General features: G+C 37.8%; 1 protein-coding gene across 1 annotated transcript in view; it reads left to right on the top strand.

Annotated features, from left to right (window-relative positions):
- The window catches only part of CDH17 (cadherin 17), a 776088-nt gene that overhangs the window by 596298 nt on the left and 163951 nt on the right, over nt 1–15839 (top strand). The window contains exon 13 of the mRNA XM_044067353.1: nt 423–611. Coding sequence (XP_043923288.1) covers nt 423–611 — 189 coding nt within the window. The remainder of the gene's footprint in view (nt 1–422; nt 612–15839) is intronic.

The following is a 15839-nucleotide window of genomic DNA, read 5'->3' as shown; positions in this document are numbered from 1 at the left end:
TTCCTATTATCTGTGCTTAATATGCTGAACCTTTGGTTGAACCCAGAGTGGGTCTTCTACATTAACTGCTTGAGCAGATTAGTATCTTAGGTATCATATAAAGAGAAGGTATGGTTGTATACATGTTGCATTGATTATTACTTCATACCAACAGGACACAATGGAAACAAAGAAAAAATACTTCTTGGTAGAATAAATGTGGTTAGACATCCCTGAAACTGCTGAAAATGATTAACACGTGGAGGGAAGAAAGAATAGAGGCTGATGCTGGGCATACAGAATTCAGCAAAGATAGAATAAACAAATATGGCTATTTGCCAGGGTATTCATTTTCTACACTGTATACTTTGGTCTTATAGTTGTAAAAATGTCCAAGTCAAATTAAATATTGTTATATATAACTACTCCTGTTTACTTTACAGTATAATGATAGCATTCCAGAAGATTATCTTGTGGGAAAAGCAGTATTAGTGATTCAAGCCACAGATGCCGACGAGCCAGGAACTGGTAGTTCAGCTATATTGTACAAGATCAAAGAAGGGGATGATGATAATCATTTTGAGATAGAAACTGATCCAAACACAAATGAAGGACATGTCAAAATTATTAAGGTAAGATAATCTTTAATATATATATTTTTTATTTTTAGGTACAATGACAATAAATGGAATCCAATAATTTTGCACTCATGTTTTGCAGTGACATGGAAGCAGTAGTAAACTGTAACACTGTTCAGAATGGGAAATTATATTATCAATGCTAGTGGCAAACATTGTGCATGATATGAACCTGGATAATTAATGTCAGTGAAGGGTCATGCTGGCATGCAGACAGGAATGCCATACCACTGCATCCTTTACTGTCTAGGATGAAATACAGGCATCTTGATTTTAAAATTTACATTTTTAAATGAAAAATATATATAAAAAAATCAGTATACCAAGAGCTAATGCTATAAAAGGCACTCACAAACAATATTCTCCATTTAGTCCTACCTCAGCGTTCTCCACAATTGCATTGTCATTTAATGCTTGTACCCTTTCTCATGTAGTAGCTTTCTCCCTTCATATAAGTCTTGCACTCTCCGCTTACAAATGCACTCCCCCTTCTGTACATAGATCTGAAGCATCCACTAAACGAAGTGAAGTGTCAATAAACAAAATGTAACTCATTTCCTTGGTAGACCACTCAGCATTATACATAAAGCCATTTTCTAACACCACTTGTCATTACTATAATCTGTATATCCTTCCCCAATGTCACCAGTGTTGGTCTGTTATACCCCTGCTGACAAAATAACCCTTCTTGCTTTTTTCAGAAGAACAATGACTATGCATCCTTTGACATCCCTTAACATTCATGAACCTGATTGAGAAGCAATTAAATGACATACTTCCCATAGGGCCCATATGAAGCCTTTCTTAAGTCAATCACCCTCAACTGACATGGTTACTCCTGGTACCCATCTGACACCCTTCCACTAAATTATGCTGTTCTTTATGGGTAGATTGTTCCTGTATTACTCTCTTATTCTAATGGTTTTCCATTGCATTTACATCCTCCATAAACAGGCATTACTATGTTTATCTATATATTTCTTATGCTATCACCACGTGCAATTGCACCAGTGGTGTAGAGGGATAAGGCCCTGACTACAGCATAGGCAACTCAAGTTCAGTTATCTGCTTGGGTGCTTGATAGTGTACATAAGGAGGACAGGTGTACGCATCCTGTGAGGAAAGGAGAAGTACACACACAAGGCACACTGACATGTTGCTTTCCCTTGTGGAGACCAGAGAGACAGCAGTGCATAGTGCTGCCTAAATGGGAATGCTGTTGACATCAAGACTACTGCAGAACTGAGAGGCCAGGCAACATTAATGCTCGGTGCACATTCCACCCACGGTTCACTATTAATGTGAGGAGAGAGTGGGGGAAATAAGACAAACACTCCCCAGAAGCAGTATGACATTGCCTCAGGTGCCTCAGTCGACATAATGCCCCTGGACATGGGTCAGAGATAGTCCAGAGGAGCATAAGAATATTCAGTAGAACCAGTGGACAAATAGAAGGGCAGCTAATTCTCATGCTTACAATTATACCTACTGCAAGCTTGAATTAAAACCACATTGTGTTCTCTTACATTCATCTTACATTCACACATGGCTCTTGTTTTCTTAACTTCTTTTATATCACATCTTGAGTCTACTTCTCATTTTTGCTTTATTATTTGCCTCACATTTTATCTTACTTACCTCATTTTCATCTTTTAATTCTTTTAAGTATTCATGGGTAATTTCACTCCCTTTGTGCACAGCCACATCTTTTGACAAAATTGTGTCTGTTTCTCCTAATAAGTTTCCCTTGTTTTATCATTTTTATGTCACAAATTATTCTTTCTCTCTCTTACTAGATAATCATACAAGTTTCCAAAAATGTAGTCTTTAGCTCTATTCTTCAGCTAAGTAACATTATTATTTATAGTCTCTGTAGTACCCATGCGCTCTTATTAAGTACAAATGTTTAGCAAGTGACATCTTTCTATCTTACAGTAATTAATGTATTTATCTCTAAGTGTTATTATTTTACCTTTCTGCTCTTCAAGAAAAGTAAGATGAAAATACCTTATTGGCTTCTTTCCCAGAAATATGTAGAAATGCAGCACAACTGACTTTTTCAGGTAACAAACTAACCTCACATAAGAAAAAAAAATCTGGATCCAAATCTTCCAGTTTTCTGACAAATTTCTGCCAAATTTCCTTGAAGCACAATAATTCCTTGGTGTGGTCTGTAGTACCAAAAACAGAAAGTCTTCTAAGCAAACATATTCCATCAGTTTTTCAGCTATAAGCCTAGTATGAACCTATGAACCTATGAACCTATGAACCTATATTTCTTCAGTTCTGACAGACATTTCACCATTCTTTGATACCATGATATGTCAGGAGAATTAATAAATAACACAGAGACAAAAGATGTGGTCTAACTTCCTTTAGGTCTATGGTACATCTCAACATTTTGGTGTATGTGTGTACTACATAACATGGAAATCATTTACATAGCCATACCTCTCAACCTCTTAGAGCAAAAAATCTGGACAAAGCTAAAATGATGGGGGGACAAATAGGGCAGATTTTAAATATTGCACTTACAAACTTAGAAAGTTGAGAGAATTATAGGTTTTGCATTAGCATGATTTTTCTAAAGGATGTGGAGTCTTAAACTCAAATATTTGTCATTATTTAATGACTTCAATCTTCAGCTGTTTGCCAGAAAGGTACAGATTTTAGGAGGAACATACCAAAAATATGAGACAAAAATCTAGACATTCTGTGAAAAATCTGTACAGTTGAGAGGTATGTACATAGCTCATAAACTTTAAAGGTGTAGGCCCCATGTCAACAGCCTCCCATTGCTGTCATTTATGCAGTTTACCAAAACAGAAAGTAAAGCTAAAAATCCTACAGGTACCAGTAAGGGCCATGGGGGATAGTCACATCTCACATTAGAAGTATCACTACGGAACCCTTTTTTTTTGCATAGTTCTAGTTACCAGTGCCATGTTAGCTTTCATGGTGAAGCAAAGGTATTCTTGTCCAGCCGCTAGGGAGCATAGTTGCTTGCTAGAGAATTTTCCAACAGGTTATGTTTGGTCAAAGAAAGAAGCCTGGAGGCAATTCATTCCAGATCAGTCCTTTAGTCAGTGCAGTTAGGCAGATGAGCACCTAGGGAAGGGTAGTTCTCTCAGTGGGCCAGAGGGCACTAGCCTGCCCATGATTCCTCAAATCCTACTGTAGAATGAATGGGCTGACTGGGAACATGTAGAGGAGCCACTGGACTTCACCTGCAGGGATACAAAAAAAATTGTAACTGCAGAGGTCTGTATTATGCAAACTGTATGATCTCCTTAAATATAGAAATATACCAGGAGTCATTTACTGTAATAAACAGACTTGCAACATATAAACATAAAAAGCAACCAATGTAAGAACACCACAAACTCTATTTATTAAGTGCTTTTCGTCCAGCACAGTGGCTGGACTTCATCAGATAAAAGAATCAACTTCATAAACACTCTTAAATGTTTCAGCAATCCAGTCATGTGACCAAAGTCTCAATTAAACCTCTTAACAATGTTCAATTAACACATCACTTGATAAAAGTTCTACCATAATTAAAAATACAGAGTTAAAAACCCTGACTCAAGAACAATATAATACATTCTCCCCCTAAATAAAAACCTTCATCCTTCACTGCTCAGTCAACAGTAAATTTATTTATACCTGGTGTATTAAAAATAAAAAATATAAAGCATGTTAATATAAAACCATGGTTAATATATAACCATTGTAAATAAATAAATGTTTTAGGTGTGGGACTAACCCTTGAACTCATCACTTAATTTAGGTACATTATCTCCACATACTTTTTAGTTTTAAGTATGGGAGAACAGTGCATGTTTCATTTATTCCTGGGAACTGATTAGCATTTAATCGAAGTTGCCATAACAACTCAAGTTGCTCTAAAAGTAGTGACGCTGGTCCTTCTTGTACATTTTCACTAATCTGGTCTATAACCTTAAACTTGAATTTATGGTTTGGTGAATTCACTTCTACTTTTACAATGGTTATATATTGTTCTTTCATACATCACATTCACTTCCAAAAACATCAGTTTTATTTTGCTCCTTTTGGGTGCACTACAATGTCTTGTATAGATACATATTTGTATTTTAATAAATATTTTGGATGAAGATAGCTCCCCTCGATAGAATTTTGACTCTGTGTCTCCCCATGCTATATCAGCTTATTTAATAAATGTAGGGATGGTAGAAATTGGTGTGAGTATTTAATTCAGTTCACAGTATGTATAGCAACTTTTTGCAGTACATGTTATAAAGCAATTTTTGCCAAGCCATGGAAATAATTCCTGTATAAATTTTGGCATGCCACCATGGTAGTATCAGAATACTGCTGAGAACTGTTTTTCCTGTGTGAAAGATTGACTCTGTCAGCCTTCTGATGCATATTCAGGACTTATGTTTGTACTCTTTTCTTTTTAGGAGTCCACTATCCTGTACTTTTTCCCCATGTTTTGCATGAAGTGGAAAAAACAAGCCTTGTACTTCAATGAGTGAATGTTTCAGACATGACATGTACTGCAGTTTTTTATGTAATGACCAATAGTTGTAGTTTGACTTTGAGTGTCTTTCATGATAAGAGAGAGATTTGCATGCTTGTGTTGTTCAACTTGTTTTGAAAGCTTAGATGATAGCACAGTGGTGCCGTGGTAGCGCTGTCTCCTCACAGCAAGAGGTTCTCTGGTTCAATTCTCATCTGGGGTGCCTTCTGTGCAGAGTCTGCATGTTCTCCCTGCATTTGTGTGGGTTTCCAATGGGTGCTCAGGTTTCCTCCCACATTAGAAAGACATGCATCTGGAGCCTTTCTTCCCAGCCCTCTGCTGAAAATTGGCTTTGTTCCAAGTCAGACTTTCCTGGTAAATAAATAGTGGTGTGCAACCCTTTGCAGCTTTCTATTGAAATGGTGGCACTAGAAATGCTGCGTGCTGAAAAGCTCAAAAAAGGAATGAAAACATGGATAAAATCACTTGCCCCCTTAAAACTTCTATTTTGGAGGGGGGCAAGCCCCCCTGCCCCCCCAAGCATATATATTAACTTCAAGATTGCTATACCTCAAAGAAAAGAGAACATTCCAAGAAATAATATCTCAGACTGTGCAGTATTTGCATCGATTTGTCAGTGCTAGTGAACTCTCATCATATTTGCTATAAATGTTTTAGCTGTTTAAGATGAAGCTTCAAGTGTGTGACTTTTTGTGCAATTTTCTTAATACATGATAAAGAATTATATAAAATGTCATTGCATCATCTTGACATATATTCTATGTTTTCAGATGGGATCTTCAGTAATTTTTTTTTCTCATTGGCTTCATTTTCAATGCAGCATTTCCCATTTCTTTTCTTTTCTTAAGAGATTGTGCTATCTCTTTTAACACATTTCTGGCCTTACTGTAACTTCCAGGATTCATCACCACTGTGTGCCATAGTTTTATAACCAAAGAGGTAGAGTTTGACTGGCTTTTATGTTGTATTTTTTCCCATATTGGTAAAACCATGAAACTGATAAGCAATTATGCCACGTTTCTGAGGTGCAACACCTCACCAAACATTTTTTAGCTATTTTAAACTGTCATTTTGATTTCCAACTTTTTGTTAGGACGTTTTAATTAAATTTTTTATACATAGTGATTCTTTGATGAAACATATCATTTTGTTTTCTGTATTGTTGCTTACTTAAAATACCGATCCTATGATCCTTTTGAAAGGAGTCTAATATGTATCTCACACTCCGCAATTACCAGCGTTGGCACTCCTGTCTACAACACACAGACTGTAAATGATATCAGAGAGGGTATTAACATCAAGGATACATATCTGACAGTTCAGAGTTATAGAACTATTGGCAACTCATATTCAGCTCACCACCATCCCAGAGGAGTAAGAATAAACTTCCATGTTGTCAGGCAGTATCAATAACAGGAAAACAAGGAGACATGGCTAGGATAAAATGTTTGGCAACAATAAAATTGACAACAAAAATTCAGTTAGGAGAGCAAGTATTAGAAAGAAAGAAGAAAACATTACTGAATAAATTAGCCAATAGTTTTATCTTACACCTACACTTCTATAAATATGCAAACAGCTAACATGTTCTCTGAAAGATTAGGTACTGCCTGGCTGTAAGATTATAGAAGACTGTTCACTGGGTTGAGTATACATTTATTTATATATTTATTTATTTGCACTAATTAACTGGGGTAGAGCACTGATCACAGATGACCAATTTCAGTATTAGCCTGGAAAAAGTGCACTAATAAAATTAAAGTATATAATACAAACAGGGTGTCAGTGCAATGCAATGTGTACAACAAGGTCAGAGTAATGCAACAATAATGTAAATATAATTAAGTACCAAGTATGAGAAATTCTTTACAATATACAGTTGATTGAAAATGGAATTGGCTTATCCAGTATGTGGAAGTTATATACATTACATACGAGAGCGTCAAATGCTAAGGTAAGTGTGATATACAATTAGAGTGATAAAGAGAATGAGAAATATATGAGACAGTGAAAGAATATGATGTGCTTAGGTAATGTTGCCTGGGGCATAACACTGGCATTCAGCAGGTTTCCGAAGATGAGTTTTAAGTTTTGTCCAGAAGACTAAGTATGCCAATATTTCTTTGAGATAGGAGGGCATGGATGCCCAGAGGTTTTGGCCAAGAGTACAGGAGTAGTGGTCTGCAGAGTGAAGCTTGTGTTTTGGGGCTAATAGTAAAGGAGTTGAATGGTTATGACCCATAAGGTTGTGTGTGGGGGGGGGGGGGTTGTCATATTAGTTTAGCAGCTAAGTGGGAGAATATTTGGATATATTTAAGTCAGAATAGTTGTGGACCTAATAGGAAGTCAGGTCTTTGCTTGACTGGGAGCCTTTTGTTTTTCCTAGGGCTTTGCAGTAGTGTTTATGCTTAAGGTAGAAAGTAATTTTATTGGTGATTGATTACATGTGACTTACAAGCAGATGATACCATGGGTAGTTCATGCTCCAGTTGAGAGAGTAGGATGCCTTCACTGCTGGCTGATCTGGATGCTTTGGATAGAACTGGGGACAGTTTGTTGGCCCAGAATAGTACCAAGTTAACTATTTTCATGGTCTTGTTGAAATGGATAGTGAAGCCAAGAGAATGGTCTAGCCATAAACCTAGATATTTGAAAGTGCAAGTGTTTTCTAAGGTAGTGTTATAATTAAATATTTACAGCTGAGAATGGGCTTTGTGATACCAAAAAGTGTGTTTTTGTTTTGGATACACTAAGTAGTATTTTGTTTGTTGTTGTTTTTAATTCATTATATAAAGGAGAAGAAATCAGCTTGAAGTTTTTTTTTTAGAGTGATGTGAGGGACTGATTTAATTGGAGGAGAGCTATGTCATCTGACATTTATTTTATTTTATTTTACATTTGTTGACCGGGCTAGTCCAACTGGATATATTTCCATTTTCAGCAGAGGCCCGGGGAGAAAAGCTCCACATATAGACAAAAGGAGATACATCATGAGGACAAATGACATAATACACATTATTACCTATATCTAAAAACAGGAAAAAAACAAGTGAAAGAACATGGAAAAGGAAATGTAATAAGTTAACAGAAAGAACAGCACTTAACTTTCTAGCGAATCTAAGTAACACAATGTTGAACATTCTAACATGTTTTAATACCAAGGAGGAAGTATAAGATTAAAGAAAGAGAAGCAGCAATAGAGAGAGAGCAGATAAAAATAGACATAAGGTAGTTAGAGAGTGTTTTAGGGCCATAAAGATGAAGGATGACGAGGAGCAGTCTGTAAAGGTAGAAAAAAGAAAGGTAAGGGAGGAAGCAGAAGGAACAAACGAGGAGGGAGAGAAATGAGATTAATAGATGGAAGATATTTTAGTCAGGATTAGAGCAGGGACACATCCAGTGGGTTTTAAGGTAACTTCTGAGTTTTTGTTTAAACAAAACAGTGGAAGCAATAGAAGTAAGTTCAGAAGGAAGTTGATTCCAGTGTTTTCCAATGGTATTTGAAAAAAGGGAATCACCTGCTAGGTTTTTAGATTTGGTTAAGGTAACTAGCAGTTTGCTAGATGAACGGAGGGAGTTTAGATTAGAGTAGGGGATGAAGAGGTTGGAGAGTATAGGTGTGTTGTAAGGTTGGTAAAATGCTCTATGAACAAATGTGAGTTGGGAAAGAAGTAACATGTTTGATAGTTCAAGCCAGTTAAGTTGCTGCAGATTCAGACAGTGGTGCGTTCTGAAGGGTTTACCAGTAACAAATCTAGCTATATTATTGTACGTGGTAGATAGTTTAGAGAGAATATTTTTCTTGAGGTTAGTATAAATAGGTGAAGCATAGAGAAGAGTAGAAATTAGATGAGAGTGAGCAAGGGTAGCTTTGGCTGAAGAGGTTAAGAAAGTTTTAATTCTATAGAGAGAGCCGAGTTTTCTGTTTACAGATTTAATGGTATTATTGATATGACAATCAAAGGTGAGGTTGTTGTCAATTGTGACACCTAGTAGTTTGGTTGTAAGGTCAGGTGATATAGTAGTTCCATTGCTAGATAGGATAGTAAAGTCTAATGTAGGGGATCTGGTAGTGGGCTTAAAGAGTAAGAGTTTAGTTTTTTTAGCATTTAGAAGTAGGCATCGTTTTGAGAACCAGGTTTCAACTTTGGAGAAAACAGCCTGAGTATTAATTTGTAGTTCAGAGATGGATTTAGCAGAGCAAATTAGTGTGGAGTCATCAGCATATTGTATACAAGTGGCCTGGGGAATCGCTGCTTGTAAGTCATTTATAAAGAGGGAGAAAAGAAGTGGTCCAAGAATAGATCCTTGGGGGACCCCAAGTGAGATAGGGAGAAGGGATGAGAGTTTGTTATCCCAAAGAACGGCTTGTTTCCTGTTTGTAAGATAGGAATTAAACCAGTGGATAGCCTTAGATTCTAAGGAGAGAGATTCAAGAATTTTCAAGAGAATGGAGTGGTTAACCATATCAAAGGCCTTAGACAGGTCAATAAAGAGAGCTGAAGACAGGATGCCGTTATTACGATTTTTATTAATATGGTCTGTAAACGTGAGGAGAGCGGTGGTTGTGCTATGAGAAGGCCTAAATCCATGTTGACAGTTAGTGAGAATGTTGTACTTTATTAAGTGGTCCATTAACTGATGATGAACACATTTTTCCATGATCTTTGCTAGTGGGGACAAGAGAGCTATGGGCCTATAATTAGAGAGTTCATAGGAGTTACCTCCTTTGTGCAAGGGTATGATGTGAGAGATTTTCCAAATGTCAGGTATGGTTTCTTCATTTATGGTTCTGTTAATGAGAATAGATATGGGATAGGCAATTTCAGAGGCTGCTTTTTGAAGGAATTCAGATGGGAGTTGGTCAGCCGAGGGGGTGCAGGGTTTAAGTTTGTGGATACATTTTTGTATAAAGGCAGTGGAGATGGGTTGTAGCCTAAAGATTGGTAGTCTGGAGGATGCAGGGTCGGGGATACTAGTATAGTCACTAGAGAGGTGAGAGGCCAAAGAATTAATAGTATCAATAAAGAAAGAGTTGAAAGTATTGGCAGTATCAAGGGAGGAATTCTTTTCAGATCCGGTAGGGGATGGAGTGGTAGTCTGTCCAGGGTGTAGAAGCCTGTTTAGGGTTGACCAGAATTTTTGAGGGTTATTGTGATTAGCTTGCTGGAGATTGCTATAATAACTTCTTTTATCAGAGAAGATAGCTTTTTTAGTACTGTTTCTTAGGTATCTAAAGGTCTGTTGGTCTGCAGAAGATTTGCTAGCTCGCCATTTTATCCAAGCTTTGTTTCTAAGTAGCGTTTTTTGTCTTGTATCTTTAGATAACCAGGGGGCAGGTTTAGATTTAATTCGGATAGTGCATGATGGGGCATGATTATCTAGAATAGTTAGGAATGTAGTATTAAAGTATTGTACAGCATTTTCAAGAGGAAGTGTCTTTAGTTGGTTCCAATTGCAAGCACTTAGTTCAGTTCTAAATTGTATAGGGTTAAAACATTTGAGATTACGTAGGATCCTGTAGGTAGGTGTGTTGTTAGAGGCATTTCTTTGTCTAGTAATATAGGTTAGATTGTCATCGCTAAAGTCATCAGGTAGTACTCCAGACTGATATTTAATGAGAGGTTTATTAACGAGAATCCAGTCTAGAATGCTTTCTTTGTTATTAGATTTATTGGTCCTAGTGGAGGTGTTTATTATTTGAGTAAAGTCATGAAGGTTAATATGTGAAGCTGGGTTATTAGTAGTTAAAGAGAACCAGTCCAGGTTAAAGTCTCCGAGAATTATGGTTTCTTGGGGATAGGAGGAGGAGAGCCAACTAAGGTTATTTTCTATAGTAGTAGAGTTATTTCCAGGGGGTAGATATATACAGATAATATAGATGGACTTTTTAGGGTTTAGTTGTAGCTTTGAGATAAGAAGTTCAGTCTTGTTATTGTCCAGGTTATTATAGGGTATTAATGTTACACTAAGTTCTGTTTTGAATAGGAGTGCAACTCCTCCACCTTTTTTAGTTTTGCGGTCAAGTCTCAAGATGTTATAACCTGGAGGTAAGATTTCATTATCTTTGGTAAAGGGTTTTAACCAGGTTTCAGTTAAACAAAGAATATCAAAGGAGTGGTGTTGTAGAAGGGAGTGGAGATGGGTGATTTTATTATTGATACTTCGTATATTAAGGTGACCTATGAGTAGAGTGTTTGTATTAGAGGTTGGTAGTAGTAGGGAAGAGTTTAGTGCAGTGGTTGCCACACCAGGTGGAGTGGTTAAGGGCCCTGGGTTGGGGTGGATGTCCCCGTCAACCAAGGTAGAGTGGCTATGTTCAAGGTAAGCTATGATAGGGGAGTACAGTAAATATTTTGGTTTCTTAATCAAGAGATTTAGAATTTTAATGTGGGACAGTCTGTGATATCTGGCAATGAGGTAGCTAGGGATAGACGTAATGTTTAAATGAGTAAGTTTTAGGCTTATGAGATCAGTGGCTGTATGTTTGGGTGAGTAGATAAAGTGGTAATTGGGATTTGATTCATAACAGGTTAGGAAGTAGGGTAGTGTGAGGGCAAGCAAAATAATAGGTGGAAGTGTTACGTTTTCCAAAGTAGCTCCTAATACAGGGGTCTTGGATGTTGGTTTATAAGTTTTGGTAGACATATTGAGGTGAGAGAGAAAGGAATAAACTGGATATAGGCTAAGAGTATAGGGGGAGTAAAAGAAACCAGGTGGATATCAAGGTATGTGAGTAGTTATTGGGAGGGGAGGGGAGAAGGAGGAGGTAATAGAGGGAGGTTTAACAGGAGGGCGGTACAGGTGAGGTAGGAGCTTAGGGTAGGTGAAGATATAGAGGAGGAGTGGTATGTAGGAGGCTAGGATAGGTGGAGAGAAGGAGGAGGTGTGGTAAGTCAGGTATAAAGCTAGGGGTACGTGGGGTGGGTGGGATAAGGGGGTAGGGAGGGGAGCGGCAGAAACAGCCAGAGAGGAGAGGGAAGTCTATCAGCTAAGCAGAGTAGCTGAAACACTACTGTTTCATATGCTACGTAGGTTAGAGATATGTAAAGGAGAGTTTGTTAAAGAAAGATAAGAAGGTAGGCAGTAGTTTACAAGAATATAACAGGCACAAGGAAAAATAGTTAGCAGAGGGACAGTGATAGGGGTAATAGAAAGTATACAAGTAGAGATGTTCAAGATATAGTCAATTGATGAAGGATAGGAATGAATAAGAGGGAAAAAGAGTGCAACAGGCCAGGAAAGCAAATTAGAGTCAATATGGGAGCAGAAACAGGCAGGCAAGTGGGATATTAGTGGAGGAAAAGGTAGACAACCAGGGATAGGAGGGAGTAGCAGTAACAGAGGAAAGGTGTTAGGAGTAAGTGTCTGAAAGCTGAGGGGAAAACCGTAGCTGGTGTCACGTGTGTGCTTCCACAATAGGACAAAACATAAACTAAAATAATTAGGCAAAGTGACATACAGGTAGTAATGGAAGGTTTAAAGCAGCAATAACCCGTCGTTCAAGAGGAGAATAGGGGTGCTTCTTGGGTGCCAACACAATTTTCCTGCTATGTTGCTTCAGTGATACCAAGTGAGATGGGTCAGCAGGGAGGGGACAATCCGATGAGGAGCACTAGGCTTTAATGCTGGAATACAAAACAGAAGAAATATAGGGTTAGGAAGACCAAAGGAAACAGAAATAGCATAGGAGGTTGAGCAGAGGAATGGGTAGAGAGATATCAGATTAAGAAGTATGTCAGTAAAGAGAGGGAGAATTAGATATCTGCTAGTTACTATAACAGGTATACCAAGATAATGTTCAATAATTAGCAACAGTTGATATAATGCAATAAAACAAGTATCCAGTGAATGTAATTAGGTACAGAAATCTAGATGTTCTAAACCAGGTTAAATGCAGATGTTAACAGTATAGTCATTCACTATACAAGTAAAGGATTAAGCATTCATGTACCATGCAAGTAAGGGTATTTATATATACATACAATGTATAGAAACAATACAGTATTTAACCATTCAGTAGAGAAATATAGTAGGATGTAACGCTTGTCACCACATACAGAGAGTAATTTAAGAAAGAGCAGCATTTTTAGTGAACATGCTCTTCAAAATTCCTCCTAGTGATTATATACAGTAGCTGACCAGAAAGCCACAGAAGAGCTATGCTTTACTTAATTACTGATAAATCAATAGTAAAAGCCACAAAACAGCGTGTCCAGATACTCAAAAGGGCAGGACCTCACAGAAGAGCTATGCTTTACTTAATTACTGATAAATCAATAGTAAACAGCCACAAAACAGCGTGTCCAGATACTCAAAAGGGCAGGACCTCAGTAACTACATGACAATACATTATAGGTGATATAAACCACTTGAAGGTAAAAAACAGTAGTAATGTCTTTAGAAACACTAGCGACTACTTTCAGAGTTTAAATTAGTGAGAGACCACCATAAAAAGGCAGGGTCCCAACGACTGCAACCTAAGACTCTTTTCACAGGTTTAGACAAATGTACAAGCAAAATAAGGCAATAACCAAGTAAAATACTCACTTACTTTCAGAGTTTAAATTAGTGAGAGACCACCATAAAAAGGCAGGGTCCCAACGACTGCAACCTAAGACTCTTTTCACAGGTTTAGACAAATGTACAAGCAAAATAAGGCAATAACCAAGTAAAATACTCACTTACAAGCAGAAATAGGTCAATAAATGGGTGTTACAAAACTCTATTAGGTAAAAGCAGAAGGTATGACTTGAGAAACATTAGCGACTACTTGCAGAGCTAAAATTGGAGAGAGACCATCATAAAAGAAGCGTTAGGAGCACGCAGGATCCTAGCGACTGCAACCTAAGACTCTTTCAACAGGTTTAGGATTTAGAAACACTAGCGACTACTTGCAGAGCCAAAATCAGTGAGATACAATCATAAAAGAAGCGTTAGGAGCACGCAGGATCCCAGCGAGTGCAACCTAAGACACTTTCTACAGGTTTAGTCTTTAGAAACACTAGCGACTACTTGCAGAGTAACAATCAGTAAGAGACATTCATAAAAGAAGCGTTGGGAGCACGCCGGATCCCAGCGACTGCAACCTAAGTCTCTTTCTACAGTTTAGCCAGATACACGCTCAAAATAATGCAATATCTAAGTAAAAATGCTCACTTCTGAGCAAAATAAGTCAGTATCTGAGTAAAAATGCTCACTTACCGGCAGCACACCACGCGGACAACCAGGGGAGACCTGCAGTTTTCAAGATGGGATTCAAAGATGGCGCCTTAGCAAGGAAGCCACTACATATAGAGTTCGAGGGTGTAGGGGGGAGGGGAAGCAGAAGGTAAAACCAATAGCATGAAGGGTAGGATAGGGGCGGGAGGCAGAAAGCACAGGGAAACAGCCAGAGAGGAGAGGGAAGTCTATCAGCTAAGCAGAGTAGCTGAAACACTACTGTTTCATATGCTACGTAGGTTAGAGATATGTAAAGGAGAGTTTGTTAAAGAAAGATAAGAAGGTAGGCAGTAGTTTACAAGAATATAACAGGCACAAGGAAAAATAGTTAGCAGAGGGACAGTGATAGGGGTAATAGAAAGTATACAAGTAGAGATGTTCAAGATATAGTCAATTGATGAAGGATAGGAATGAATAAGAGGGAAAAAGAGTGCAACAGGCCAGGAAAGCAAATTAGAGTCAGTATGGGAGCAGAAACAGGCAGGCAAGTGGGATATTAGTGGAGGAAAAGGTAGACAACCAGGGGTAGGAGGGAGTAGCAGTAACAGAGGAAAGGTGTTAGGAGTAAGTGTCTGAAAGCTGAGGGGAAAACCGTAGCTGGTGTCACGTGTGTGCTTCCACAATAGGACAAAACATAAACTAAAATAATTAGGCAAAGTGACATACAGGTAGTAATGGAAGGTTTAAAGCAGCAATAACCCGTCATTCAAGAGGAGAATAGGGGTGCTTCTTGGGTGCCAACACAATTTTCCTGCTATGTTGCTTCAGTGATACCAAGTGAGATGGGTCAGCAGGGAGGGGACAATCCGATGAGGAGCACTAGGCTTTAATGCTGGAATACAAAACAGAAGAAATATAGGGTTAGGAAGACCAAAGGAAACAGAAATAGCATAGGAGGTTGAGCAGAGGAATGGGTAGAGAGATATCAGATTAAGAAGTATGTCAGTAAAGAGAGGGAGAATTAGATATCTTCTAGTTACTATAACAGGTATACCAAGATAATGTTCAATAATTAGCAACAGTTGATATAATGCAATAAAACAAGTATCCAGTGAATGTAATTAGGTACAGAAATCTAGATGTTCTAAACCAGGTTAAATGCAGATGTTAACAGTATATTCATTCACTATACAAGTAAAGGATTAAGCATTCATGTACCATGCAAGTAAGGGTATTTATATATACATACAATGTATAGAAACAATACAGTATTTAACCATTCAGTAGAGAAATATAGTAGGATGTAACGCTTGTCACCACATACAGAGAGTAATTTAAGAAAGAGCAGCGTTTTTAGTGAACATGCTCTTCAAAATTCCTCCTAGTGATTATATACAGTAGCTGACCAGAAAGCCACAGAAGAGCTATGCTTTACTTAATTACTGATAAATCAATAGTAAAAGCCACAAAACAGCCTGTCCAGATACTCAAAAGGGCAGGACCTCACAGAAGAGCTATGCTTTACTTAATTACTG

This window comes from Protopterus annectens, chromosome 3.part1 (assembly GCF_019279795.1).
Source record: "Protopterus annectens isolate FY-2018-M chromosome 3.part1, PAN1.0, whole genome shotgun sequence".
Lineage (NCBI taxonomy): Eukaryota > Metazoa > Chordata > Ceratodontiformes > Protopteridae > Protopterus > Protopterus annectens.
This window is presented reverse-complemented; position numbering and strand designations above follow the sequence as displayed.